This window comes from Micropterus salmoides, unplaced genomic scaffold (genome assembly GCF_014851395.1).
Source record: "Micropterus salmoides isolate LMB-PRFRI ecotype aquatic unplaced genomic scaffold, ASM1485139v1 Ms_hic_scaffold_9, whole genome shotgun sequence".
NCBI lineage: Eukaryota > Metazoa > Chordata > Actinopteri > Centrarchiformes > Centrarchidae > Micropterus > Micropterus salmoides.
The window spans coordinates 4,776,513-4,803,932 of NW_024044681.1; the positions used below are offsets into that span (position 1 = coordinate 4,776,513).

The 27,420-nt window shown below is 44.5% G+C and overlaps 3 protein-coding genes across 6 annotated transcripts in view; 1 reads left to right on the forward strand and 2 right to left on the reverse strand.

Moving 5' to 3' along the window:
• LOC119895510 (UPF0606 protein KIAA1549-like) overlaps positions 1–27,420 on the forward strand; it is a 252,782-nt gene that overhangs the window by 208,117 nt on the left and 17,245 nt on the right. The gene's annotated exons all lie outside the window — the stretch shown is intronic.
• Positions 193–5,345, reverse strand: LOC119895522 (calumenin-A-like). 3 transcript variants are annotated; one of them, XM_038708694.1, is made up of 7 exons: positions 5,197–5,345; positions 4,018–4,294; positions 3,735–3,928; positions 3,486–3,652; positions 1,382–1,442; positions 1,076–1,275; positions 193–621 (listed from the first exon to the last, which is right to left on the reverse strand). In XM_038708694.1, the coding sequence occupies exons 2-7, from the start codon at positions 4,233–4,235 to the stop codon at positions 517–519; spliced, it is 945 nt and encodes a 314-aa protein (XP_038564622.1). In that variant the 5' UTR covers positions 4,236–4,294; positions 5,197–5,345; the 3' UTR covers positions 193–516. The 3 variants fall into 3 exon arrangements, with proteins under 3 accessions (XP_038564622.1, XP_038564621.1, XP_038564620.1); XM_038708693.1 differs by having other exon boundaries at positions 4,018–4,236; positions 5,197–5,341; XM_038708692.1 differs by lacking the exon at positions 5,197–5,345 and adding an exon at positions 4,816–4,973 and having other exon boundaries at positions 4,018–4,236.
• LOC119895516 (protein-methionine sulfoxide oxidase mical3a-like) lies at positions 6,666–17,439 on the reverse strand. The gene is made up of 9 exons (XM_038708681.1): positions 17,263–17,439; positions 15,966–16,604; positions 15,802–15,884; positions 13,344–13,586; positions 11,777–11,870; positions 11,224–11,274; positions 9,394–9,493; positions 9,227–9,300; positions 6,666–8,671 (listed from the first exon to the last, which is right to left on the reverse strand). The coding sequence occupies exons 1-9, from the start codon at positions 17,306–17,308 to the stop codon at positions 8,487–8,489; spliced, it is 1,515 nt and encodes a 504-aa protein (XP_038564609.1). The 5' UTR covers positions 17,309–17,439; the 3' UTR covers positions 6,666–8,486.

The window sequence follows — 27,420 nt, forward strand, 5'->3', positions numbered from 1 at the left end:
CATGAAGCTTTCAGCTGCGTGGGATCTCTCTCCTGCTGTTCTCAGTTCAGACCTGAGGAAAATAGATCCTGATGGTCTCTGCATCGTGGAGACGGCCTGAAACCTGAACTACAGCCCTTCAGCTCAGAGTCCTCTGCAGACTCTGAGGAAATGTTTCAGCTCATTCTGCATCACACGTTCAACAAACAAAAAGAGCATTTCAACTTTTATTGTGAAAGTCTGTGTGCAAATGAGGAAACACTGCTGTGAATTAGTTTGACATCAAACGCAGAGTAACAACTTTTTACTCATCCCTTCATCACATTTCCAACATCTTTCTTTCTCTCATTAAATCTTTTGAAAAAACAAGACGTGCTCTGAGAATATAAAACAATATAAAAACACTTCAAACCAGTTTTCAGCAACCAGTGAAAACTGAAAGGTGGCCGGAGCAGAGAGTCCTGAACGTGACAGACCAAACCGCCAGATGTAGCCCACCTCTCCCGCTGCCTAACAAAATAAATTCAAGTAAAATCGCTAGAACTCGTCGTGTCGTAGTAACGCCTCCCCGAAGTCCGTCACCTGACTTCCAACAAACACGTCGAACTTATCCAGGATTTCCTTTTTGGTGAGTTTCCCATCCTGAAAACACAAACAGCAGGTGTGACAGGTGAACAGGTGAACAGGTGAACAGGTGTGACAGGTGTGACAGGTGTTACAGATGTGACAGGTGTTACAGGTGTTACAGATGTGACAGGTGTTACAGGTGTTACAGGTGTTACAGATGTGACAGGTGAACAGGTGTGACAGGTGAACAGGTGTGACAGGTGAACAGGTGTGACAGGTGAACAGGTGTGACAGGTGAACAGATGTGACAGGTGTTACAGATGTGACAGGTGAACAGGTGTGACAGGTGAACAGGTGTGACAGGTGTTACAGGTGTTACAGATGTGACAGGTGTGACAGGTGTGACAGGTGTTACAGGTGTTTCAGGTGTTACAGATGTGACAGGTGAACAGATGTGACAGGTGAACAGGTGTTTCAGGTGTTACAGATGTGACAGGTGAACAGGTGCACACTGAAACCATCAGCTCACCTGGTTGGCGTCGGACTCGTGCAGAAGGTGTTTGGCCTCGGCCTCAGCGTGGTCGTAATCAGAAGGAAGAATCCAGTCCAGAGTTTCCTCTTTGTCCATTTTCCCGTCTTTGTTTTTGTCTCTGAACTCAGAAAACTGCTGACGTTCTGACGCCACCCACTCAGGGTCCTCCTCCTCGTCCTCCGCAGTGTACATGTCACCTACAGACGAGACGACCTCTGTTGTTACCTGTGCTCCTATTGGCTGACTGAGTACAGGTGAAGGGGAATCAGTAACCTGTGAAAGAATCTGTGCAGGACTTCTTACCGATGTATTCTTTCAGGTCGATGAAACCGTCTCCGTTCTTATCGATGTCTTCCATCGTTTCCTGCGAGAGTGAGCGCTCACATCAGTGTCATCACACGGCGTCAGTGACATCACATAACTTCAGTGATGTCACTGACATCGTGTCAGTGACATCAGTGACATCGTGTCAGTGACATCAGTGACATCGTGTCAGTGACATAGTGTCAGTGACATCGTGTCAGTGACATCAGTGACATCGTGTCAGTGACATCAGTGACGTCAGTGACATCAGTGTCAGTGACATCAGTGACATCGTGTCAGTGACATCGTGTCAGTGACATCAGTGTCAGTGACATCAGTGACATCGTGTCAGTGACATCGTGTCAGTGACATCGTGTCAGTGACATCAGTGACATCAGTGACATCGTGTCAGTGACATCAGTGACATCGTGTCAGTGACATTGCGTCAGTGACATCGTGTCAGTGACATCATGTCAGTGACATCGCGACATCATGTCAGTGACATCAGTGACATCATGTCAGTGACATCATGTCAGTGACATCGCGACATCATGTCAGTGACATCAGTGACATCATGTCAGTGACATCAGTGACATCAGTGACATCGTGTCAGTGACATCAGTGACATCGTGTCAGTGACATCAGTGACATCGTGTCAGTGACATCGTGTCAGTGACATCGTGTCAGTGACATCAGTGACATCAGTGACATTGCGTCAGTGACATCATGTCAGTGACATCGTGTCAGTGACATCAGTGACATCAGTGACATTGCGTCAGTGACATCATGTCAGTGACATCGTGTCAGTGACATCGTGTCAGTGACATCAGTGACATCGTGTCAGTGACATCAGTGACATCGTGTCAGTGACATCAGTGACATCGTGTCAGTGACATCAGTCACATCGTGTCAGTGACATCAGTCACATCAGTGACATCGTGTCAGTGACATCAGTGACATCGTGTCAGTGACATCGTGTCAGTGACATCGTGTCAGTGACATCAGTGACATCGTGTCAGTGACATCGTGTCAGTGACATCGTGTCAGTGACATCGTGTCAGTGACATCAGTGACATCGTGTCAGTGACATCAGTCACATCAGTGACATCGTGTCAGTGACATCAGTGACATCGTGTCAGTGACATCAGTCACATCAGTGACATCGTGTCAGTGACATCAGTGACATCGTGTCAGTGACATCGTGTCAGTGACATCGTGTCAGTGACATCAGTGACATCGTGTCAGTGACATCAGTGACATCGTGTCAGTGACATCGTGTCAGTGACATCAGTGACATCGTGTCAGTGACATCAGTGACATCGTGTCAGTGACATCAGTGACATCGTGTCAGTGACATCAGTCACATCAGTGACATCGTGTCAGTGACATCAGTCACATCAGTGACATCGTGTCAGTGACATCAGTCACATCAGTGACATCGTGTCAGTGACATCAGTGACATCGTGTCAGTGACATTGTGTCAGTGACATCAGTGACATCGTGTCAGTGACATCAGTGACATCGTGTCAGTGACATCAGTGACATCGTGTCAGTGACATCAGTGACATCAGTGACATCAGTGACATCGTGTCAGTGACATCAGTGACATCGTGTCAGTGACATCAGTGACATCGTGTCAGTCACATCAGTGACATCGTGTCAGTGACATCAGTGACATCAGTGACATCAGTGACATCGTGTCAGTGACATCAGTGACATCGTGTCAGTGACATCAGTGACATCAGTGACATCAGTGACATCGTGTCAGTGACATTGTGTCAGTGACATCAGTGACATCGTGTCAGTGACATCAGTGACATCAGTGACATCAGTCACATCAGTGACATCAGTGACATCAGTGACATCAGTGACATCGTGTCAGTGACATCAGTGACATCGTGTCAGTGACATCAGTGACATCGTGTCAGTGACATCAGTGACATCAGTGACATCAGTGACATCGTGTCAGTGACATCGTGTCAGTGACATCAGTGACATCAGTGACATCGTGTCAGTGACATCATGTCAGTGACATCAGTGACATCGTGTCAGTGACATCGTGTCAGTGACATCGTGTCAGTGACTTCGGTGACATCACTCTCACCTGCACCACAACGTCCTTCATGTGTTCGTGATCTTCAGGATGGAGGAACGCCGTGAACTCCTGCTTGTCGGCGCTCATGTCTCCGTTTACGTCAGCGACTCTGAAGCGCCTCTCGTCCCTCGCCATCATGTGGGTGTAGTTATACTCTGCGTCCGCCTGAGGGTCGTCTGTCAGAGGAAACGGGTCAGGTTAGTGATCAGAGGCTCACTCGGAGTGTGACGGGGTGAAACAGGCCGGTGCGCTCTTTACCCAGGTAACTGCCGTACGTCACGTTCTTGTACTCCTCCCAGCTGATCAGCCCGTCGCCGTTAACGTCGAAGTCTTTCCACTGGTGCTCCACGCTGTCGTAAATGTGCTTCTTCTGAGCGGATTTGATCCAAACCTTCAGCTCCTCCTCCGAGATGAAGCCGTCTTTGTTCCCGTCGATTTTCTCCGCGATGATGCTGCAGGGAGACACGGCGGCGTTTTGTTCAAACACACAGAGAGATGACCGACAGCAGCGAGCCGACAGGCCGGCGGCGTCTGAACTCACCCGAGCCGCCGCTTGCTCTCCTCCGGGGGCAGCTGGTCGAAGGTTTTGGCCTCATCTCGACCCAAAAAGGCTTCGTGGTCGTAGTCGTAGTTCTTGCGGTCGTCGTGCTCGACGAGGCTGAGAGGTTCCTCATCGTGAACCCGACTCTTCTTCTCTGTGGGTTTGCTGCTGCCGGAGACGACGCAGAGGACGACGCACATCAGCAGAGGGCGGATCATCCTGCGGGACAGAGACTCAGAGGGGTCAGGGCTGACAGGGCCACGGGGACATGTCGGACCTGCACGGGTCAGAACCGCAGCGGGTTAACCCTTCATGCAGGAATGATCTTTAATGTTTAATCTGAAACGTGTCCAAAAACCAGCTGTATAAATCCACAGAGCAGACGGCAGGCTGTTCTCAGCCACAGGACATTTCATCTCTCTCGTTCTGACAATGAGCTGTGAGGAGAAACTGAGACGCAGGCTGACTGATCTGAACTAAAGGAACTGTGGGAACGCTCTGGGTCACGTGGTACTTTAACTGAAGTATCTGTCCACTGTACGCCATGCAGAGCGTGTATAAAGGATATAAATACTATACCAGTATATGAAGTAACATTAAATTACTGCTCTAGAAACGCTGCAGCAGTGCTGGAAATGAAGTATTTTTACTCACAGGTACTTCATGCTGTTTTACCGAGTGTGTACTTGTACTGCATGTCAGAGGGAATGATAGTACTTCCAGCTGAAGAGGAAATAAACGATCACTTCACAGATTAAAGCCCAACAGTACATCACGTAAGATTAAAGTACTGCTTACTTTGATCTCTGATACTTCTTCATTACAGGACCGAGTATATTTTACAGCAGAGATACTTCTACTGAAGTACTTCTTACTCAGGTTTCATCCTGTGAACACCTTTATTTCATCTGCAGCCAGTTTCTCCTGCCTGAATGGATCGAGACTCGCCGTGATGTTGAAACCCAGCAGGTCTCTTCCTAAGCAGTGAAAACCCACCAGAGTCTGTCCTGCGGTACAAACACGCACACCGGGAAATGGAGAGAGAGACCGTTAACCTGCGGGGACTGAGGACAGCTCAGATCCTCCGGTCCTCAGACTGGAGCTGGTTCTGGTTCGTCAGCCAGTCCCGTAAAAACCAGCACAGCTCACAGACACACCCACAAACAGCTGAGCTCTCACCTGCGTGGCTGGAGCTCGTGCACCTGGACGCTGTTCCTGTCCTGCTGGGCTCGCGGCTCTCTTCTCTCCTCCGACCATCACACAAACACTTCCCGTCCTCCCGCAGCCAATCCGGGGCCGGCTGGAACACTTCTCCCGCTGCGATTGGTCCACTTCATGACTTTACTTCAATGACGTCAGAGGGCTCGGTCATCGCACTGGCTTCTCATTGGCTGTTGGCCGCGGAAGGAGGGAGTCCTCGGTGAGGAAAGTCCCAGCTGCGTCCCTGGTCGCGGTCCCGCCCATAGGTCTGCCACGTCCTCAGACCGGGAGCGGTGATGAAGACGAGCAGCAGATCCAGGATGAGGAAGGTCCTGTTGACGGCCCCCTGCAGCACGAACGTGAACGTGAACGTGATGACGTCATCTTCCCATATTTCCCATCTGCTGTGTTATTGATAAGCCAGTGGTCCAGGTTCAGGTCCAGGGTCAGTGTGCCTCTGTGCGAGCTGGATCCATCATTGGTGGAACACTTTGTGGTTATACCAATGGACCAATCAGCACGCAGAGTCCTGTAGTCATCGAACAACAGATGTTGCAGTAAATAAGTTAATGAGTCACCTGCTGGCCTTGTTGATGAGCTCAGAGTCATTAATCCACCTCAACACGAGCACCGGCCCTGATCTCTGACTGACAGGCATGAGAACAGCATCAGGTCCGAATAAGGAACATCAGTTTAAATGAGTTTATTTTTATTATTTACTATTATTTTATTTTGATGAGAGAGAGAACGCTGAAGATCAAGCACCTAATTCAAGCTTACAACCAGAGAGTGGACCAAAGGTCTGCAGAGACTTCGAGGACCAGATAAAACACTCTGACGTGTTTGACTCGTTATATATTTACAGTCACATGAACAAACACGTTTGTCATCGTAAACATCACGTGCACATGGCAGCGTGTTCATCTCAATCAGTTTATTTACAATATGTAAAAAAACTACAAATCAGAATCAGGATCAGGTCTGCAGGCGGGGGTCCTGGTCCTCGTTGATGAGGTCAGCTGTTCATGTGTCATGAGGTTTTGGTCCTGAGGGAGAGTCTGAAACAGGTCCTGGAGCAGTTGAGGACAGACTCGGCGCTGTGTTAGCGCACCATCACTGTCTCTGTCAGGGGCTGAACTTCCTCGTGTACACAGGAAGTGGTGTCGCTGTGAAATCGGAAGTTGCTCTTCCTGCAGACTGCCTCAGACTCGAAACGCAGAACCTTTGAACTCAAAGCTTCCAAACAGACCCAGGAGGCTTCGTCCCCTGTTGTTCCACAGGAGATCGTCACCTACAACTGGGTTAAACCTTGTTTCATTCAGAGCACCTGTGGGATCACAGACTGCCATGTGACCTGATCACAGAGTACTGCAGTCCACAATCCCGTCTCAGGCTGATCCGTGTTGACACTCTGCAGTCCGACAGAAATAAAACCCAACAACCAGAAACCTGATGTGAATATTTTATTATCCAAGAAGGCTGCAGTTAAAGTTGCATTATGAGCATCAGCTCACCACAGACACACGACTTTAATGGTTTTACATGAACAGGATTAATAAACACATATTGATCAGGTGATCAGGTGAAGTAAGGCTGATAGGTGAAGTTTGGTAGAACTGATCAACAGCTGATGAAGTTGGCACAGTAATCAAAATGTCAGAATAACTTTAATAACCTGCTGAACCTCGATTTAATACTGAATCTTTGATTAAACACCAACACAGCTGAAGCCCGGTCACCACACACAGTTACTCTGGTTACAGGAAGTCATTTGTGTTCTTGTGTGCAGAAGCACTTCTGTACTCAGGACGGGTTTGAAGTCTGTAAGATGCTGTACAGGCGGCTCAGCCCTGAGCTCCCAGGGTCCTATTTCAAAGATCGAAGCGGGGTGGACGGTTTAAATGCAGTGGTAAAAATCTGTTCAGCCACTGTGGACAGCGTCTAAAGTCTTCGCCACAATCTCAGGGTTTGGGTTAGAGGGAGAGGAACATCAGTAGGCTACAAACTAACTCCAACATCCTGACCTGGGGAAACACAAACTGAACATTTCACCTGGAAAAAACTGGGGCCCCTTCAGTCTGCAACTAAAACCTGAAACTCTACCCGGCCTGGGAGATCGGAGCACCGGGGGAGGGTCGGTGTTGGTTTACGCCACTAGTACGGGAGCTTTGGACCTCTGGGAGGAGGAGGTTTTAAGGCCCAGGGCGAGGAGAGGGGCGCTAGACTTAGTACCAGACCGGAGCCGATTGAGCGCACTAGGGAACCAGGCTCAGCAGCCTCCCTGTGAACATGGACTGGGTCCGAACACAGTCTTTGAGACCGACGGAGGCCAGACTGACGACAGGGAATACAGTAGGGGGTGATTTACAGCAGTTCAGACCAGGACAGACCGGGTTCAGGTGAGGCCAGGAGAGGAGCGAGTTGCTGCGAACATAAAATCCTTTGAAGGTCTCTTAATGTTTCATAATAAGAACATACAGAACATAGATGCTCCCCTAACTGGTAGTTAGCACTACGTCACGCGTGCTAGCTAATTTGGCAGGCTATTATGGCTGGCTAGCACTAGCATGTTTCCATCAAACTAGCATGTTAGGGATTAGCTCAACAGCAAACGCCACGTGCTCCATGTGTTGTTGGATCAAAAGAGATCTAAATGGTTCCAATGGAGGTGACTGACAGTAACCGAGCAGCGCCCCCTGCTGGCTGGTGGATATGCTAACCGTCAGAACAACTAGTTTAAACATAATTTAGTTTATTTAAACTTTTTAAATTCTGGTGTTTAATTTTAAAGAGACGTGCCGAGTTCACACACCAGCTGCATTTACCCAGCAAGCCATCCTGACAGGACGGCAAGCCGGAGAGTCAAAAGAGGGGAAGCTATTGTAGCTTATTAGCTAACATCCAGTGTCAGAAACTGTTGCAGACTCATCAGGTCTGATGTCCGACATCACAAAGGACTTCATTTAAATTTATTCAGTTAATTTATTGAACAATTAGTCAAACTCAGTTGGGAAGCTATTGTTCTGGGTCTGACCCGGCACATTTGATTGGAAGAAGAAGGAAGACGGAAGAAGTTTGGTTTGGGTTTCCACAAGTCCGCTTCAGATCAGGTCCAGAAACAGGTCTGGACTGTTGGGAAGGTTTTCCTGGTTTCATGGAATCACAGTAACGTGAAATGGTTTTGACATCAATCTTCGATAAAGTCAGTTTTGTAGTTATTATGACATCAATGCAGACCAGTTCAGGTTTTTACAGAAAACCCCCCAGGTTCAGGTCCAGCTGAGTCCCATTCCTCGGTTCATCATGACCTCCTCAAGGTCCTGGTCCTCCTGCCGTTCCTGCACTCTTTGTTCCTCCAGCAGAGACACCAGGGAGTCTCTCTGCTCCACCACCTCCAACATCTCCTCCAGGATCAGACGCTCTTCCAGCAGCTCCCAGTCCTCCTTCAGGTGGTCTGCACACAACCAGGACAGACCGGACACACAGGGTTAATATTCACCAGACTGTTTCGCTGGATAGTCTTTAATATCTGGAGAAGCATTCAAACCACGGACTCTACGTGCCTTACGTCTGCACCAACAGATGGCTATATTATGGATCAGGTGGTCTTCATCCACACCTCGGACCTCCTCAAAACCTCCCAGTCTAAAATCCTAAAAGTATGAATGTTTTTGTCTATGAATGTAGAGAGGACAGGTTGTACAAGGAGGTAAAGAAGCCTCCACCTCTGCAAACCTGTTTCACACAAATTTTTCTGTCCGTGCAGCAGATTCTGTCCAACCTACTAATGTTGAAAAAAATTTCTTTAGAATCTAAAAATCTAATCTAGAGTTAGACATCACTTCTGTTCTGTTATGAGCTGATCTAAATCTCTAAATGATTACGTGAGTCGCCACCTAGCTGATCTGTTACTCTCTGATGTTTCTATGGATACAGCATCGTGTGTTAAATGGTGTTTATCTCCTGAGGACAGTTTTTAGGATTTATATCAGAAACAGTATGATGTTACCGTCCACGGCCATCCGCTCTCTGAGCTCCTGCTGCAGTCGACTCTGTCGGTCCTCCAGCTCCAACTCCCGAGCACTGAAACACAGCAGAGACCAGAAAACCAGATCCAGTCCTGAATCATCCTGGTAAACCTGAACCTGATGCTTGATTTAAAGGTCAGATACTCACAAAATCATGAGTTCAGATTCATATCGAACCAGAGAGTTTTTCTGCTGGACCAACTGGAACCACTGCTGCATCAGGGCCGGATTATCCAGTTTACCCAGTCCTACAGGGAGCGAGACCGACTGGTTATCCAGAATATACACAGTATTGTATATTATAATTGTGCTGTATTGTACAGTATAAAAGTACACTGCAGTATACTATAGTATGTCAAGTGGAGGTCAGTATGTGTGGTACAGTACGGAGTAGTATAATTTAATAGAGTGTAGTACTGTAGTACTACTACATGGTGCCACTGTGGTATAAATATAGTACTGAGAATACTGGATTGTGATTGGCTGCAAGGTGTGCATCAACTTAGTAACAAGACAGAAGAACCAGACAGGTCACCAAAACAAGAACAAAGATTTCCAACCAACCAGTTAGTCTTCAGACCAACACTTAGTCTGCAAACCAACCAGTTAGTCTTCAGACCAACACTTAGTCTGCAAACCAACCAGTTAGTCTTCAGACCAACACTTAGTCTGCAAACCAATCAGTTAGTCTTCAGACCAACACTTAGTCTGCAAACCAATCAGTTAGTCTTCAGACCAACACATAGTCTGCAAACCAATCAGTTAGTCTTCAGACCAACACTTAGTCTGCAAACCAACCAGTTAGTCTTCAGACCAACACTTAGTCTGCAAACCAACCAGTTAGTCTTCAGACCAACACTTAGTCTGCAAACCAACCAGTTAGTCTTCAGACCAACACTTAGTCTGCAACTCAACCAGATAGTCTGGAACCAAACCAGTTAGTCTGGAACCCAACCAGTTAGTCTTCAGACCACCCAGTTAGTCTGCAACCCAACCAGTTAGTCTGCAACTCAACCAGTTAGTCTGGAACCCAACCAGTTAGTCTGCAAGCCAACCAGTTAAGTCTTCAGACCAACCAGTTAGTCTACAAACCAATCAGTTAGTCTGCAACTCAACCAGATAGTCTGGAACCCAAACCAGTTAGTCTGGAACCCAAACAGTTAGTCTTCAGACCAACCAGTTAGTCTACAACCTAACCAGTTAGTCTTCAGACCAACCAGTTAGTCTGCAAACCAATCAGTTAGTCTTCAGAGCAACACTTAGTCTGCAACTCAACCAGTTAGTCTGCAACTCAACCAGATAGTCTGGAACCAAACCAGTTAGTCTGGAACCCAAACAGTTAGTCTTCAGACCAACCAGTTAGTCTACAACCTAACCAGTTAGTCTTCAGACCAACCAGTTAGTCTGCAAACCAATCAGTTAGTCTTCAGAGCAACACTTAGTCTGCAACTCAACCAGTTAGTCTGCAACTCAACCAGTTAGTCTGCAACTCAACCAGTTAGTCTGGAACCCAACCATTTAGTCTGCAAGCCAACCAGTTAGTCTGGAACCCAACCAGTTAGTCTTCAGACCACCCAGTTAGTCTGCAACCCAACCAGTTAGTCTGCAACTCAACCAGTTAGTCTGGAACCCAACCATTTAGTCTGCAAGCCAACCAGTTAAGTCTTCAGACAAACCAGTTAGTCTGCAAGCCAACCAGTTAAGTCTTCAGACAAACCAGTTAGTCTGCAAACCAATCAGTTAGTCTGCAACTCAACCAGATAGTCTGGAACCCAAACCAGTTAGTCTGGAACCCAAACAGTTAGTCTTCAGACCAACCAGTTAGTCTACAACCCAACCAGTTAGTCTCCAACCCAAACAGTTAGTCTTCACAACCATGTAATGTACAATGTGTCTGGTATTGCCCCTCACATGCTGCAGTATAATGTACTTTGCTTTAGTATACTATAGTGATACTACTACTACCAGGTGAACTAACCTCCCAGGTGAAGTTCGATGTCTTGCCCGTCGTTGTCGTCTCCCCAGTAATCTGACAGAAATACAGGTGAGTTCAGTCAAATCCTTCTTTACTTCATTTACTTGATAATGCGCAGGTTCAGAAACTAGAAGCTGATTGGTTACACGATGCAGTCACCTGTATGACAGCACTTGTTTACCTGCTGGTAGTTTCATTCGCACATTCAGACAAAGACTGTTCTGTCTGCACATTTGACCAGATCGTCATTTTATTCATATTTGATTTGATTTGATTTGTCACATTCATGGTGAATTCAGCTGTTACTGTCTCAGCAGACCTGAGGTGAGTTTGGCATGTTTGAGATCAACCAATCAATCTAGGGTTAGGGTTATATATACTGTATAATGTGTTTATTTGTTTACATATATATACTGTATATGTGTGTTTATTTGTATATATATACTGTATAATGTGTTTATTTGTTTACATATATACTGTATATGTGTGTTTATTTGTATATATACAGTATATGTGTTTATTTGTGTTTATATACTGTATATGTGTTTATTTGTACCTGCTTCCCCTCTCAGAGCTTTCTCCACCATCACTCCTCGCTCCTCCAGCTGTCTCTGTTTCTCCTCCACCTGCTGCAGCTGCCTCTGGATCATCTGAAACCAGCAGAGACCAGACTCTCACCTGTCTCACCTGTAGCTGATTCATTTGGTCCAGACCTTTCAGTTCTGGTCCGGTACATGTTTACCATGTTGACTTTTAACAAACAAATCAAGAGGAAGAAACATGAAGTCCTTCTCAGGTGGCCCTCGGTCTTAGTTTGATGGACAGCTTTCACACCAAAAACAAACCGAACCCTCCTGAGGTCATCTGACCCAAACCCAACAGATTAAAGCTGGTTCAGGGTCCCTTTGACTCTGCTGCCACCTGCTGGGCTGAAGGACTAACTCCGCTGGTTAAACTAAAAACAGAAGTGCTTTACAGTTTTTCTCGGTCGCTTTGGTGCATTTCTCAGATCAACGGACCATAAATAAAGTAAGTATAGACAACAACACCACAGTAGCAACACTCAGACCATTCTCCCACAAGACCATAAATACCAGTGAACAGTATATATATATATATATATATATATATATATATATATATATATATATATATATATATATATATACATATATATATATATATATATATATATATATAAGGAATGTTGTTTTCTCCTGAGAACGGAATAATTAATTGTTGAAGAGGATTATGATTAAATTGATTGAACACAAAACCTTACAGTAAGACTATAAGTCCTGTGCTCTACCAAATGAGCTAACCAATGATACTGCAAACCACACTATAATTACCATTATGGTTATCTTGAAATCACGAGAAAATTATCCTGTTATCACAGGAAAACAGAGTAAAAAAATATTTGATTAGGGCTTCCGTATGTATATATATGAATGTATATATAGATAGACATTCTATACGTGTCTATTTGAATTATTTTGTAAATGTGTCCTGAATTGATGAAGATATCTGTTGTGATGTGGAAGAGAATCTGTGATACAACAGGCAACAGTCCTGTCTCTTTCTTTTCTGTATTACAATGACATGCTCTGTCAACAAATTACAGATTCCTGTTTTCTCTCCTGCAATGTATAACTGTGTACATCAGAAAATACTTACAGAGTACACAGTTATATTGACAAGATGGCTAAACATTTTGACTTGCTTGTTCATAAACGAGACGCAAGGACTTGTCGTTCTGAGGCACTGACAAGTTCAATGAAATAAAGATTTGCTTTTGAGAGATAGACTAAGGATTTTGAGCAAGTTCTGGGCTTTTGCAGGTAATCCACTGTGTTGTGCCGTTTGTACTACCTGTTTTGAGAAATGCACTTACTGTTTTGCAAATGTTAAGGATGATTCGAGAAATGCACCAACGCAACTGAGAAAAACTGTAAGATGACTTCAGAACTGATGAGTAAAAGAGGGAAACTTCAGTAAGAGCTCAACTCAAAGTCCCGTTTGTGAAGGAGCTTTGAACCAGATCTCATAGTCAGTGAAGACAACCATGTGTCTCAGTCCTCATGGGGACCTGGTCTTTACCCTGACTGTCTCAGGGAACTCACCTGAGCTTTGTGGAGTCTCTTCAGCTGCTCCTGTTTGGCCTTTCTTCTAACAGCTCTCTGAACTCGTCGGGTGATTTTGGCATCCAGGTCTTCGTCCTCTCGTCCCCTCTGGAACATGGTCTCCTCCTTTACGCTCAGACTAGACGGCTCCTTCGGCTGGACCAGGACCCCCACCACTTCTGTGGTACAAGAGGACCGTCCTTCAGAGTCCTGGAGGGGGACTCTGTCCTTCCGAGAGCGTCTCTGAAACAACAGTGTGGATCCGTTACAGGACATCTACCATATAGACTGGACTGCAGGTTGTTAGACCACCACCCAAACTGGTTTCATGATAACGGCTCTGTACCTTGATGGCGTACGCTCGTTTAAAAGCCAGAGCGTGAGGAACATAGGCAGGCTGAGAGACACGAAGGACATAAAGACATTTAAAGATGGATTTAGACCTCGGGTCTCAACAAACACGGTACTAAAAGATTCTAGTCTAGTCTCCAGTCAGTGATCCAGTCCACGTCAAGGCTCAAGAAAGTCAGTAAGTCAAGACAAGAACAAGTCAGTCAGTACAAGTTAGGCTGGTCTTGTCTGACTTGGGATTTGTCGACTGACTTCAGACTACGTTAAGTCAAAACTAATCAGTCAGTCAAGACAAGTCTTAAATCAGTCGAGTCAATCTAGTATCAAGTTAGAGGAGAAAAGTCTCCATTCCGTCAACGGAAGTCGAGTCTTTCATGTGTGCCGACTGTCAGACTGAAGGACTTTTGGACATTTGGCTGTTGAAGCTATTTACTGACAGCAAACATTGTTTCAATGCAGAGGTCAGATAATATAAATATTCTGGGAGCTCACCAGGTTCAAAACACGTCACGTCTCAGCAAGTCCAAGTCCAAGTCTGCAGCTGTTGGTCAGTACAAATCACTGAAAACTAAACCAGCACGAAAACCTAAACACTCAGCACAGATTCCTAAATCTAGGACAGCTGATACCTCCTGGTTCTCCTCCTCCTCCTCTTTTATTGTGACCTTCTGGATTTGAGACGTGAGGTCGAAGAGCTCCAAACGCAGCTACGAACACCAGAACAAGATCCAGAATCCAGTTATTAGTCTGATCCTGAACTCAGCATGTAAAACACAACAGGATCTTAGTGGAGATGGTGATACTATGCGGGGAGGGTGTGGTTCAGATCAGATCTTGAAGGCATAGATCTGAGTGTGGAGTCCCCCAGGGTTTGATTCTCGGGTCGCTGTTATTCAGCCTGTACATGTTTCCTCCAGATCAACTCACACCTGAGGGTTTACCACAGCTGTGCAGACACTTAGACCCTGGACCATCAGAACATGCACCCTCTGACCCTGGACCCTCAGACCCCAGTCCCTCAGACCCCGTTACCTCAGACCCTGGTCCCTCAGACCCTGCACCCTTAGACCCCAGTCCCTCAGACCCTGGACCCTCTGATCCTGGACCCTCAGACCCTGCACCCTGAGACCCTAGATCCTCTGACCCTGGTCCTTCAGACCCTGGACCCTCAGACCCTGCACCCTTAGACCCCAGTCCCTTAGACCCCTTTGCCCTCCTGAGGTCATCTGACCCAAACCCAACAGATTAAAGCTGGTTCAGGGTCCCTTTGACTCTGCTGCCACCTGCTGGGCTGAAGGACTAACTCCGCTGGTTAAACTAAAAACAGAAGTGCTTTACAGTTTTTCTCGGTCGCTTTGGTGCATTTCTCAGATCAACGGACCATAAATAAAGTAAGTATAGACAACAACACCACAGTAGCAACACTCAGACCATTCTCCCACAAGACCATAAATACCAGTGAACAGTATATATATATATATATATATATACATATATATATATATATATATATATATAAGGAATGTTGTTTTCTCCTGAGAACGGAATAATTAATTGTTGAAGAGGATTATGATTAAATTGATTGAACACAAAACCTTACAGTAAGACTATAAGTCCTGTGCTAACCAATGATACTGCAAACCACACTATAATTACCATTATGGTTATCTTGAAATCACGAGAAAATTATCCTGTTATCACAGGAAAACAGAGTAAAAAATATTTGATTAGGGCTTCCGTATGTATATATGAATGTATATATAGATAGACATTCTATACGTGTCTATTTGAATTATTTTGTAAATGTGTCCTGAATTGATGAAGATATCTGTTAGTCCCTTAGACCCCTGTGCCCTCAGACCCTGGACCCTTAGACCCTGGACACTCAGACCCTGGACCCTTAGACCCTGGACACTCAGACCCTGTGCCCTCAGACCCTGGACACTCAGACCCTGTGCCCTCAGACCCTGGACCCTTAGACCCTGGACACTCAGACCCTGTGCCCTCAGACCCTGGACACTCAGACCCTGTGACCTCAGACCCTGGACACTCAGACCCTGGACCCTGTGGTGAAGGTGCTGTGAGTTGCTGTGTGTTTGAGTCTTACATTGTTTCTGGGTTTCAGCGAACACCTCTGCAGCAGATCCGATGAGTCCAGATCCGACTCTTCTGTCAGACCTCCTCTCGCGTCTGAAGACACAGGAAGTACAATCATTACCTCATCACTGTGACCTCACTCTGTCTATATGTGTTTATTTATTACATCATCACCTGCAGCTCTCCTCTGATTGGCTGGGTCCTTCTTCACCCTCTCTGCAGGTAAAGTCCCGCCCCACTTCTTCTCCTTCCTGTTTCCAGAGAACACCGACCTCCACAGGGCTCTGGCTCCGCCCCCTTCTGTTCCTACCTGTACAGGGGATGGAGCCTCTCTGAGCCCCTTCAGCTGGAGGAGGAGAGCCCTGCCCCCCCCCTGCAGAGGTGGGAGGAGGAGTCGAGGGGGGAGGCTGCGGGCTCCTCTCTGTCTCCTCCTCCTCCTCACCCCCTCTGATGCTGCCCCCTCCTCCTCTGGCTCCGCCCCTCTCTCCTGCAGAAGGAGGGGCTTCTTTGGCGGCAGTTCGGGGCTGATATCGTCAAACGAGCCCCGCCCCCTAGCAGGTTGTAGGAGGGCGTGTCTCTGAGCAGCCGTTCCCATGACGCCGACAGGTGTGAGCATCACTGGCAGAACTGTGTCTCGGTCGGGGGCGGAGTCTGGCGTGGTGACGAAGGAGGCGGTGGAGGGCGGAGTCTCAGATGGAGGTGCAGAGGGCAGCAAGCTGGAGGTGGAGTCAGGCTCCACAGGTGTGTCACAGTGTGTGATGTCACTTCCTGCTGCTGAGGAGATGTTCTGAGAGACGAGAGAAAACTTCTCCTCTGAGGGAAAAGTAAATATTTCAAATCAAAATTAGGCGACAACAAAACTCCACATTTATAATTTGTTTTGTTTAAATCGTAATTTAGTAAAAAATGACAGATTCCCACAGAGGGCGTTAAATTTAGGTACCAGGAAAAAAAGAAAGAAACAACGCGGTGAGTTTACACATGGCAGGTAGATTATAGAAGCCAAGTGCAAAAGGCTTTCAAACAGCAACATAAATATAAACTATTCTTTCTTTCAGGTGTTGTATTGTGGGGGTGTTGGGGGGCTGAGGTGGTGACTCCTGACTATAAAACACTGGATCCTACATTTCCCATAATGCTCAGTGTCTGTGATTAGGCAAACAGCCTCCTCTTCCTCCACACCTCCATTTGTAACACATATTGGTGAGGGATCAAGATTATTTTCCCCCAGTGATTACAGAAAAAATCAGCCTTTTCCTCTCAGTGTTTCTTTGCTACTGCGACCCTCAGGATGAAAAAAAACAAACCGTGTTAAACAAACAGCTGATCTGCAGCTGGTTAAAATAATATTTGTGTTGTTAAAATGGTCACATGACAGCACAGAAATCAGCTTAATGCTGTGTGTTAATGCGGTGATGCTCATCTAAATTTCATGTTTTTATGAATGTAGTTTGGTAAGTTTGGATTCTACCTGTCTCCTCCTCTAACAGGAGCCACAAGCCCGAGCGTCGCTCCATGTCCCAGGGGCTGTACTCCCCCTCTACCAGCAGGGGGAGACACAGCACGACATCACAACATCATAAGAAAACACAACAACAACAACAACAACAACAACAACAACAACAACCAGCAGAGGACTCAAACTACAGACAGAAAGCAGGTAACACAAAAACTGACTCACCATCACTGGACTGCACCTCACTGCTTCCTTCTTCTTCATCTACCTCCTCCTCCTCGTCCTCGTCCTCCTCGTCCTCGTCCCCCTCCCCCTCCTCCTCGTCCTCGTCCCTCCTCCTCCTCATCCTCATCCTCCTCCTCCTCCTCCTCCTCCTCCTCCTCCCCCTCCTCCTCCTCCTCCTCGTCCTTCAGGTGGAGCTTCAGAGCTTCCCCCCATGAAGCTCTGGCCTCCTCTGAAGCCACTCGAGGGCGACCGCTGTCCTCCTCCTCGTCCTCCTCCATCTCAGACTCTGAACTGAAATCACAGACAAAGGATTTTTATTGATTTCGGGGAATGTGGGCTTATGAAATATATAAAAATCCTTTGAAAAAGCTCCTTTTTAAATTAAAAAGCTATTTATTTATTATATTTTTAAAATATATTTATTGCCTCATTTATTTATTCCAGGTTTTATTTCATAGGCATATTTATTAATTATTAATTTATCTGGGGTTAAATAGCTCTGACCAATACTGCCAACAAAATCAAAAACATCCTTCTGATTAGTTTTGATGAATGATGCCATAAAAAGTTATAATTTTGATGTTTATTATGATTTTGAATTATAAAGTCAAACATGATTTTAACATTTAAAATTGAGATGTTTAAAGTTACAAATGCAGTTTAACTTAGACCTTCCATACGGGGTTGACTCTCACCTGGACCTGTGGTTGATTTTCTCGTCCAGGCTCAGGTTGAACCGGTTCAGGGTCTCCTCAGAGACCTCCTCGGGCTCCTCGGGGCCCTCAGGCTCCTCCAGCAGCTCCGTCTCCATCTTCGTCGAGCTCCGGCGGTAGTTTTCCAGCTCGATCCTCTCAGGCGTCGCCACCATCACAGAAACAACTGCAAACACACCAACACAGCCGCACACACACACACACACACACAGAAACACACACACACTAAAGCCCACATTGATTCCAGTTTAAGGAGCATGTTCAGTGTGAACAGGTATGAAACTGAAAGGGCGAGGCAGGTGACGTGAACTCACCTGAAGAGCGACGACGACCAGCGGTCATCAGAGAGTCTGCAGAGGAGAGTGATGGGGCTGAGCCCAGAGACGCCTGTGAGGGAAACAAACACACCCAGTCTGAGTGATCAGTAACTTGGGTCGTCCTGGTAACCACCTGAACATCGCAGCAACACAGAAGTACTGAGGTGTTTTAAAGTAAAAGTACTGCACTCAGAACAAAAGTACTCTGTGATGAGTTAAACCTTAAAGTAGCTGTTAAACACATGCAGTAAAAAGTACCACGTGTGCCTCTGAAACGCAGTAGAAGTACACAGTAACATGAGTAATATTAGGTATAAGTAAAGGAGGTTTGCTCACAGGTGGCGTGGGTTGTGCAGTCGCTCTGTCGCTCGCTCTCTGCCTCACAGCGTTCAGACGAGCGTCCAGGTGGTGGAGACAGTAGAACCTCGCTGAGGAGACAGCAGACGTTCACACAGACTCAACTTCAGGCCGCTTTTATACCAACATTCAAACATGCCCCAACCTCCGCTCTGATTGGCTGCTGAGGGCTTTAATCAGATGCACAATGCCAGCTTTATGGGTAAAAATACTGCGGCATGTGGAGGTGATGCTCCGGGCTCTAACTGCACACTAAGGTCACATGACGGCATCATGTGGTCACCCAGCGACACATGTGGTCGCATAACTGACAGCTGAGAGCTCGTTACACCTGCTGCTCTCTGATATCTGTATATTTAGAAATATCTGATATCAGATTTAAACACATATCATGAGTTCACTGATCCTCAGGCTGTTTTAACTCAGCTGCTGACAGAGACAGAAATCAATAAAGAATAAAAACCCTTGTTCTGTTCATGTACACAGTCGAAGGAAAAGGTATGTGAACCACCATGTGGTGGCGGTTGTTGTGATGGTGGTGGTTGTGGTGGTGATGGTGGTGACGATGATGATGGTGTTGGTTGTTGTGGTGGTGGTGGTTGTTGGGATGGTGGTGATAGTGATGGTGGTGGTGGTGGTTGTTGTGATGGTGGTGATGATGGTAGTAGTGGTTATAGTGATGATGGTGGTGGTGTGGTGATGGTGGTGGTGTGGTGATGGTGGTGATAGTGATAGTGATGGTGGTGGTGGTGGTTGTTGTGATGGTGGTGGTGGTGGTGGTGGTGGTGTAGTGATGGTGGTGGTGGTGTGGTGATGGTGATAATGGTGGTGGTGGTGGTGATGGTGATGATGGTGATGGTGGTGGTGGTGTGGTGATCGTGGTAGTGATAGTGAATGGTAGTGATAGTGGTAGTGATAGTGACGGGGGTGATGGTGGTGGTGGTGTGGTGATGGTGATGATGGTGGTGGTGGTGGTGTAGTGATGGTGGTGGTGGTGTGGTGATGGTGATGATGGTGGTGGTGTGGTGATGGTGGTGTGGTGATGGTGGTGATAGTGATGGTGGTGGTGGTGGTTGTTGTGATGGTGGTGATGGTGATGATGGTAGTGGTGGTCATAGTGATGTTGGTGGTGTGGTGATGGTGATGATGGTGGTGGTAGCGATGGTGGTAGCAATAGTGGTAGTGAAAGTGATGGGGGTAGTGGTGGTGGTATTGATAGTGACAATGGTGATGGTGGTGGTGGTGGTGGTGTGGTGATGGTGGTAGTGGTGGTGGTGTGGTGATCGTGTTAGTGATAGTGAATGGTAGTGATAGTGGTAGTGATAGTGACGGGGGTGATGGTGGTGGTGGTGGTGTGGTGATGGTGATGATGGTGATGATGGTGGTGGTGTGGTGATGGTGGTGTGGTGATGGTGATGATGGTGATGGTGGTGGTGGTGGTGGTGTGGTGATGGTGTAGTGATAGTGAATGGTAGTGATAGTGGTAGTGATAGTGACGGGGGTGATGGTGGTGGTGGTGTGGTGATGGTGATGGTGGTGGTGGTGGTGGTGGTTGTGGTGTGGTGTGGTGGTGGTGGTGGTGGTGTGGTGATGGTGGTAGTGATAGTGAATGGTGTGTGTGACGGGGTGATGGTGGTGGTGGTGGTGTGGTGATGATGGTACTAGTTATGGTGGTGGTGGTGATGGTGGTAGTGATAGTGATGGTGGTGGTGATAGTGACGGTGGTGATGGTGAACCTCACCTGTGTGCTGGTCGAAGGCGTATGCAGCCAGCCTCAGTGTGGTGCTGCAGTGGAAACACTGGAAGCAACTGCGATGGAAGAATAAACCTTCGGCACTCAAACGCTCCATCAGGTAAACTTTCCTCTGACAGAAGAAACAGACATCGCTGCAGCCTGAGGACTGAGACACACAGACACACTGGGTTATTGGTACTCTGGGTTATTGATACTCTGGGGTATTGATACGCTGGGGTATCGATACTCTGGGTTATTGATACTCTGGGGTATTAATACGCTGAGGTATCGATACTCTGGGTTATTGATACTCTGGGGTATTGATACTCTGGGGTATCGATACTCTGGGTATTGGTCCTCTGGGTTATTGATACTCTGGGGTATTGATACTCTGGGGTATTGATACGCTGGGGTATCGATACTCTGGGTTATTGATACTCTGGGGTATCGATACTCTGGGTCATTGATACTCTGGGGTATGATACGCTGGGGTATTGATACGCTGGGGTATTGATACGCTGGGGTATCAATAATCTGGGTTATTGATACGCTGGGGTATTGATACGCTGGGGTATCGATACTCTGGGGTATCGATACGCTGGGGTATTGGTCCTCTGGGTTATTGATACTCTGGGGTATTGGTCCTCTGGGGTATTGATACTCTGTGTTATTGGTACTCTGGGGTATTGATACTCTGGGGTATTGATACTCTGGGGTAGTGATACTCTGTGTTATTGATACTCTGGGGTATTGATACTCTGGGGTATTGATACTCTGGGGTATCGATACTCTGGGTCATTGATACTCTGGGGTATTGATACGCTGGGGTATTGATACGCTGGGGTATCAATACTCTGGGGTATTGATACTCTGGGGTATTGATACGCTGGGGTATCGATACTCTGCGTTATTGATACTCTGGGGTATTGATACGCTGGGGTATTGATACGCTGGGGTATCGATACTCTGGGGTATCGATACTCTGGGGTATTGGTCCTCTGGGTTATTGATACTCTGGGGTATTGGTCCTCTGGGGTATTGATACTCTGTGTTATTGGTACTCTGGGGTATTGATACTCTGGGGTATTGATACTCTGGGGTAGTGATACTCTGTGTTATTGATACTGTGGAGTATTGATACTTTGTGTTATTGATACTCTGTGTTATTGATACTGTGGGGTGTTGATACTCTATGTTATTGATACTCTGTGTTATTGATACTGTGGGGTATTGATACTCTGTGTTATTGGTACTCTGGGGTATTGATACTTTGGGGTATTGATACTGTGGGGTATTGATACTCTGTGTTATTGATACTGTGGGGTATTGATACTCTGTGTTATTGATACTCTGTGTTATTGATACTGTGGGGTATTGATACTCTATGTTATTGATACTCTATGTTACTGATACTCTGTGTTATTGATACTGTGGGATATTGATACTCTGTGTTATTGATACTGTGTTATTGATACTTTGTGTTATTGATACTCTGTGTTATTGATACTGTGGGGTATTGATACTCTATGTTATTGATACTCTGTGTTATTGATACTGTGGGGTATTGATACTCTATGTTATTGATACTCTGTGTTATTGGTACTCTGGGGTATTGATACTTTGGGGTATTGATACTGTGGGGTATTGATACTCTGTGTTATTGGTACTCTGGGGTATTGATACTTTGGGGTATTGATACTGTGGGGTATTGATACTCTGTGTTATTGATACTGTGTTATTGATACTTTGTGTTATTGATACTCTGTGTTATTGATACTGTGGGGTATTGATACTCTATGTTATTGATACTCTGTGTTATTGATACTGTGGGTATTGATACTCTATGTTATTGATACTCTGTGTTATTGGTACTCTGGGGTATTGATACTTTGGGGTATTGATACTGTGGGGTATTGATACTCTGTGTTATTGGTACTCTGGGGTATTGATACTTTGGGGTATTGATACTGTGGGGTATTGATACTCTGTGTTATTGATACTCTGTGTTATTGATACTGTGGGGTATTGATACTCTGTGTTATTGATACTGTGGGGTATTGATACTCTATGTTATGATACTCTGTGTTATTGATACTGTGGGTATTGATACTCTATGTTATTGATACTCTGTGTTATTGATACTGTGGGGTATTGATACTCTATGTTATGATACTCTGTGTTATTGATACTGTGGGGTATTGATACTCTATGTTATTGATACTCTGTGTTATTGATACTGTGGGGTATTGATACTCTGTGTTATTGATACTGTGGGGTATTGATACTCTATGTTATGATACTCTGTGTTATTGGTACTCTGGGGTATTGATACTTTGTGTTATTGATATTCTGTGTTATGATACTCTGGGGTATTGATACTCTATGTTATTGATATTCTGTGTTATTGATACTCTGGGTATTGATACTCTGTGTTATTGATACTCTGTGTTATTGATACTCTGGGGTATTGATACTCTGTGTTATTGATACTCTGTGTTATTGATATTCTGTGTTATTGATACTCTGGGGTATTGATACTCTGTGTTATTGATACTCTGTGTTATTGATACTCTGGGGTATTGATACTCTGTGTTATTGATATTCTGTGTTATTGATACTCTGTGTTATTGATACTCTGTGTTATTGGTCCTCTGGGGTTTTGATACTCTATGTTATTGATATTCTGTGTTATTGATACTCTGGGGTATTGATACTCTGTGTTATTGGTACTCTGGGGTATTGATACTCTGGGGTATTGATACTCTATGTTATTGATACTCTGTGTTATTAATACTCTGTGTTATTGATCCTCTGTGTTATTGATACTCTGTGTTATTGGTACTCTGGGGTATTGATACTCTGTGTTATTGGTACTCTGGGTTATTGATACTCTGGGGTATTGATACTCTGTGTTATTGGTACTCTGGGGTATTGATACTCTGGGGTATTGATACTCTATGTTATTGATATTCTGTGTTATTGGTACTCTGTGTTATTGATACTCTGGGGTATTGATATTCTGTGTTATTGGTACTCTGGGGTATTGATACTCTGGGGTATGATACTCTATGTTATTAATATTCTGTGTTATTGACACTCTGGGGTATTGATACTCTGGGGTATTGATACTCTGTGTTATTGGTACTCTGGGGTATTGATACTCTGGGGTATTGATACTCTATGTTATTGATATTCTGTGTTATTGGTACTCTGGGGTATTGATACTCTGGGGTATTGATACTCTATGTTATTGATATTCTGTGTTATTGGTACTCTGTGTTATTGATACTCTGGGGTATTGATACTCTGTGTTATTGGTACTCTGGGGTATTGATATTCTGTGTTATTGGTACTCTGGGGTATTGATATTCTGTGTTATTGATACTCTGGGGTATTGATATCTGTGTTATTGATACTCTGGGGTATTGATACTCTGGGGTATTGATACTCTATGTTATTGATATTCTGTGTTTTTGATACTCTGGGGTATTGATACTCTGGGGTATTGATACTCTGGGGTATTGATACTCTGGGGTATTGATACTCTGTGTTATTGGTACTCTGGGGTATTGATACTCTGTGTTATTGGTACATTGGGGTATTGATACTCTGGGGTATTGATACTCTGGGGTAGTGATACTCTGTGTTATTGATACGCTGGGGTATTGATACTCTATGTTATTGATATTCTGTGTTATTGATACTCTGGGGTATTGATACTCTATGTTATGATACTCTGTGTTATTGGTACTCTGGGGTATTGATACTTTGGGGTATTGATACTGTGGGGTATTGATACTCTGTGTTATTGGTACTCTGGGGTATTGATACTTTGGGGTATTGATACTGTGGGGTATTGATACTCTGTGTTATTGATACTGTGTTATTGATACTTTGTGTTATTGATACTCTGTGTTATTGATACTGTGGGGTATTGATACTCTATGTTATTGATACTCTGTGTTATGATACTGTGGGGTATTGATACTCTATGTTATTGATACTCTGTGTTATTGGTACTCTGGGGTATTGATACTTTGGGGTATTGATACTGTGGGGTATTGATACTCTGTGTTATTGGTACTCTGGGGTATTGATACTTTGGGGTATTGATACTGTGGGTATTGATACTCTGTGTTATTGATACTCTGTGTTATTGATACTGTGGGGTATTGATACTCTATGTTATTGATACTCTGTGTTATTGATACTGTGGGGTATTGATACTCTATGTTATGATACTCTGTGTTATTGATACTGTGGGGTATTGATACTCTATGTTATTGATACTCTGTGTTATTGATACTGTGGGGTATTGATACTCTATGTTATGATACTCTGTGTTATTGATACTGTGGGGTATTGATACTCTATGTTATTGATACTCTGTGTTATTGATACTGTGGGGTATTGATACTCTATGTTATGATACTCTGTGTTATTGGTACTCTGGGGTATTGATACTTTGTGTTATTGATATTCTGTGTTATTGATACTCTGGGGTATTGATACTCTATGTTATTGATATTCTGTGTTATTGATACTCTGGGGTATTGATACTCTGTGTTATTGATACTCTGTGTTATTGATACTCTGGGGTATTGATACTCTGTGTATTGATACTCTGTGTTATTGATATTCTGTGTTATTGATACTCTGGGGTATTGATACTCTGTGTTATTGATACTCTGTGTTATTGATACTCTGGGGTATTGATACTCTGTGTTATTGATATTCTGTGTTATTGATACTCTGGGGTATTGATACTGTGGGGTATTGATACTGTGGGGTATTGATACTCTATGTTATTGATATTCTGTGTTATTGATACTCTGGGGTATTGATACTCTGTGTTATTGATACTCTGTGTTATTGATACTCTGGGGTATTGATACTCTGGGGTATTGATACTATGGGGTATTGATCCTCTGGGGTATTGGTACTCTGGGGTATTGATACTCTGTGTTATTGATATTCTGGGGTATTGATACTCTGTGTTAGTGATACTCTGTGTTATTGATACTCTATGTTATTGATACTCTGTGTTATTGGGACTCTGGGGTATTGATACTCTATGTTATTGATACTCTGTGTTATTGGTACTCTGGGGTATTGATACTCTACGTTATTGATACTCTGTGTTATTAATACTCTGTGTAATTGATCCTCTGTGTTATTGATACTCTGTGTTATTGGTACTCTGGGGTATTGATACTCTATGTTATTGATATTCTGTGTTATTGATACTCTGAGGTATTGATACTCTGTGTTATTGGTACTCTGGGGTATTGATACTCTATGTTATTGATACTCTGTGTTATTAATACTCTGTGTTATTGATACTCTGTGTTATTGGTCCTCTGGGGTTTTGATACTCTATGTTATTGATATTCTGTGTTATTGATACTCTGGGGTATTGATACTCTGTGTTATTGGTACTCTGGGGTATTGATACTCTGGGGTATTGATACTCTATGTTATTGATACTCTGTGTTATTAATACTCTGTGTTATTGATCCTCTGTGTTATTGATACTCTGTGTTATTGGTACTCTGGGGTATTGATACTCTGTGTTATTGATATTCTGTGTTATTGATACTCTGGGGTATTGATACTCTGTGTTATTGGTACTCTGGGGTATTGATACTCTGGGGTATTGATACTCTATGTTATTGATATTCTGTGTTATTGGTACTCTGTGTTATTGATACTCTGGGGTATTGATATTCTGTGTTATTGGTACTCTGGGGTATTGATACTCTGGGGTATTGATACTCTATGTTATTGATATTCTGTGTTATTGACACTCTGGGGTATTGATACTCTGGGGTATTGATACTCTGTGTTATTGGTACTCTGGGGTATTGATACTCTGGGGTATGATACTCTATGTTATTGATATTCTGTGTTATTGGTACTCTGGGGTATTGATACTCTGGGGTATTGATACTCTATGTTATTGATATTCTGTGTTATTGGTACTCTGTGTTATTGATACTCTGGGGTATTGATACTCTGTGTTATTGGTACTCTGGGGTATTGATATTCTGTGTTATTGGTACTCTGGGTATTGATATTCTGTGTTATTGATACTCTGGGGTATTGATATTCTGTGTTATTGATACTCTGGGGTATTGATACTCTGGGGTATTGATACTCTATGTTATTGATATTCTGTGTTTTTGATACTCTGGGGTATTGATACTCTGGGGTATTGATACTCTGGGGTATTGATACTCTGGGGTATTGATACTCTGTGTTATTGGTACTCTGGGGTATTGATACTCTGTGTTATTGGTACATTGGGGTATTGATACTCTGGGGTATTGATACTCTGGGGTAGTGATACTCTGTGTTATTGATACGCTGGGGTATTGATACTCTATGTTATTGATATTCTGTGTTATTGATACTCTGGGGTATTGATACTCTATGTTATTGATACTCTGTGTTATTGATACTCTGGGGTATTGATACTCTATGTTATTGATATTCTGTGTTTTTGATACTCTGGGGTATTGATACTCTGTGTTATTGGTACTCTGGGGTATTGATACTCTGTGTTATTGGTACTCTGGGGTATTGATACTCTGGGGTAGTGATACTCTGTGTTATTGATACTGTGGGGTATTGATACTCTATGTTATTGATATTCTGTGTTATTGATACTCTGGGGTATTGATACTCTATGTTATTGATATTCTGTGTTTTGATACTCTGGGGTATTGATACTCTGTGTTATTGGTACTCTGGGGTATTGATACTCTGTGTTATTGGTACTCTGGGGTATTGATACTCTGTGTTATTGGTACTCTGGGGTATTGAC

Bases quoted from the DNA above. Each gene is read 5' to 3' on its own strand.
- LOC119895516 (XM_038708681.1), bottom strand. From the start codon at position 17,308: ATGGAGCGACGCTCGGGCTTGTGGCTCCTGTTAGAGGAGGAGACAG. The intron at 13,587-15,801 runs GTAAGACTCAAA...CTGTTGTTTCAG, and splicing joins CGCTGAAACCCAGAAACAAT to AGACGCTCTCGGAAGGACAG. The intron at 11,871-13,343 runs GTGAGTTCCCTG...TGCTGGTTTCAG, and splicing joins AGAGACTCCACAAAGCTCAG to ATGATCCAGAGGCAGCTGCA.
- LOC119895522 (XM_038708692.1), bottom strand. From the start codon at position 4,838: ATGAAGAAGTATCAGAGATCAAA. The intron at 1,443-3,485 runs GTGAGAGTGATG...TCACTCTCGCAG, and splicing joins TGAAGGACGTTGTGGTGCAG to GAAACGATGGAAGACATCGA. The intron at 1,276-1,381 runs GTAAGAAGTCCT...TCTCGTCTGTAG, and splicing joins CGACCTGAAAGAATACATCG to GTGACATGTACACTGCGGAG.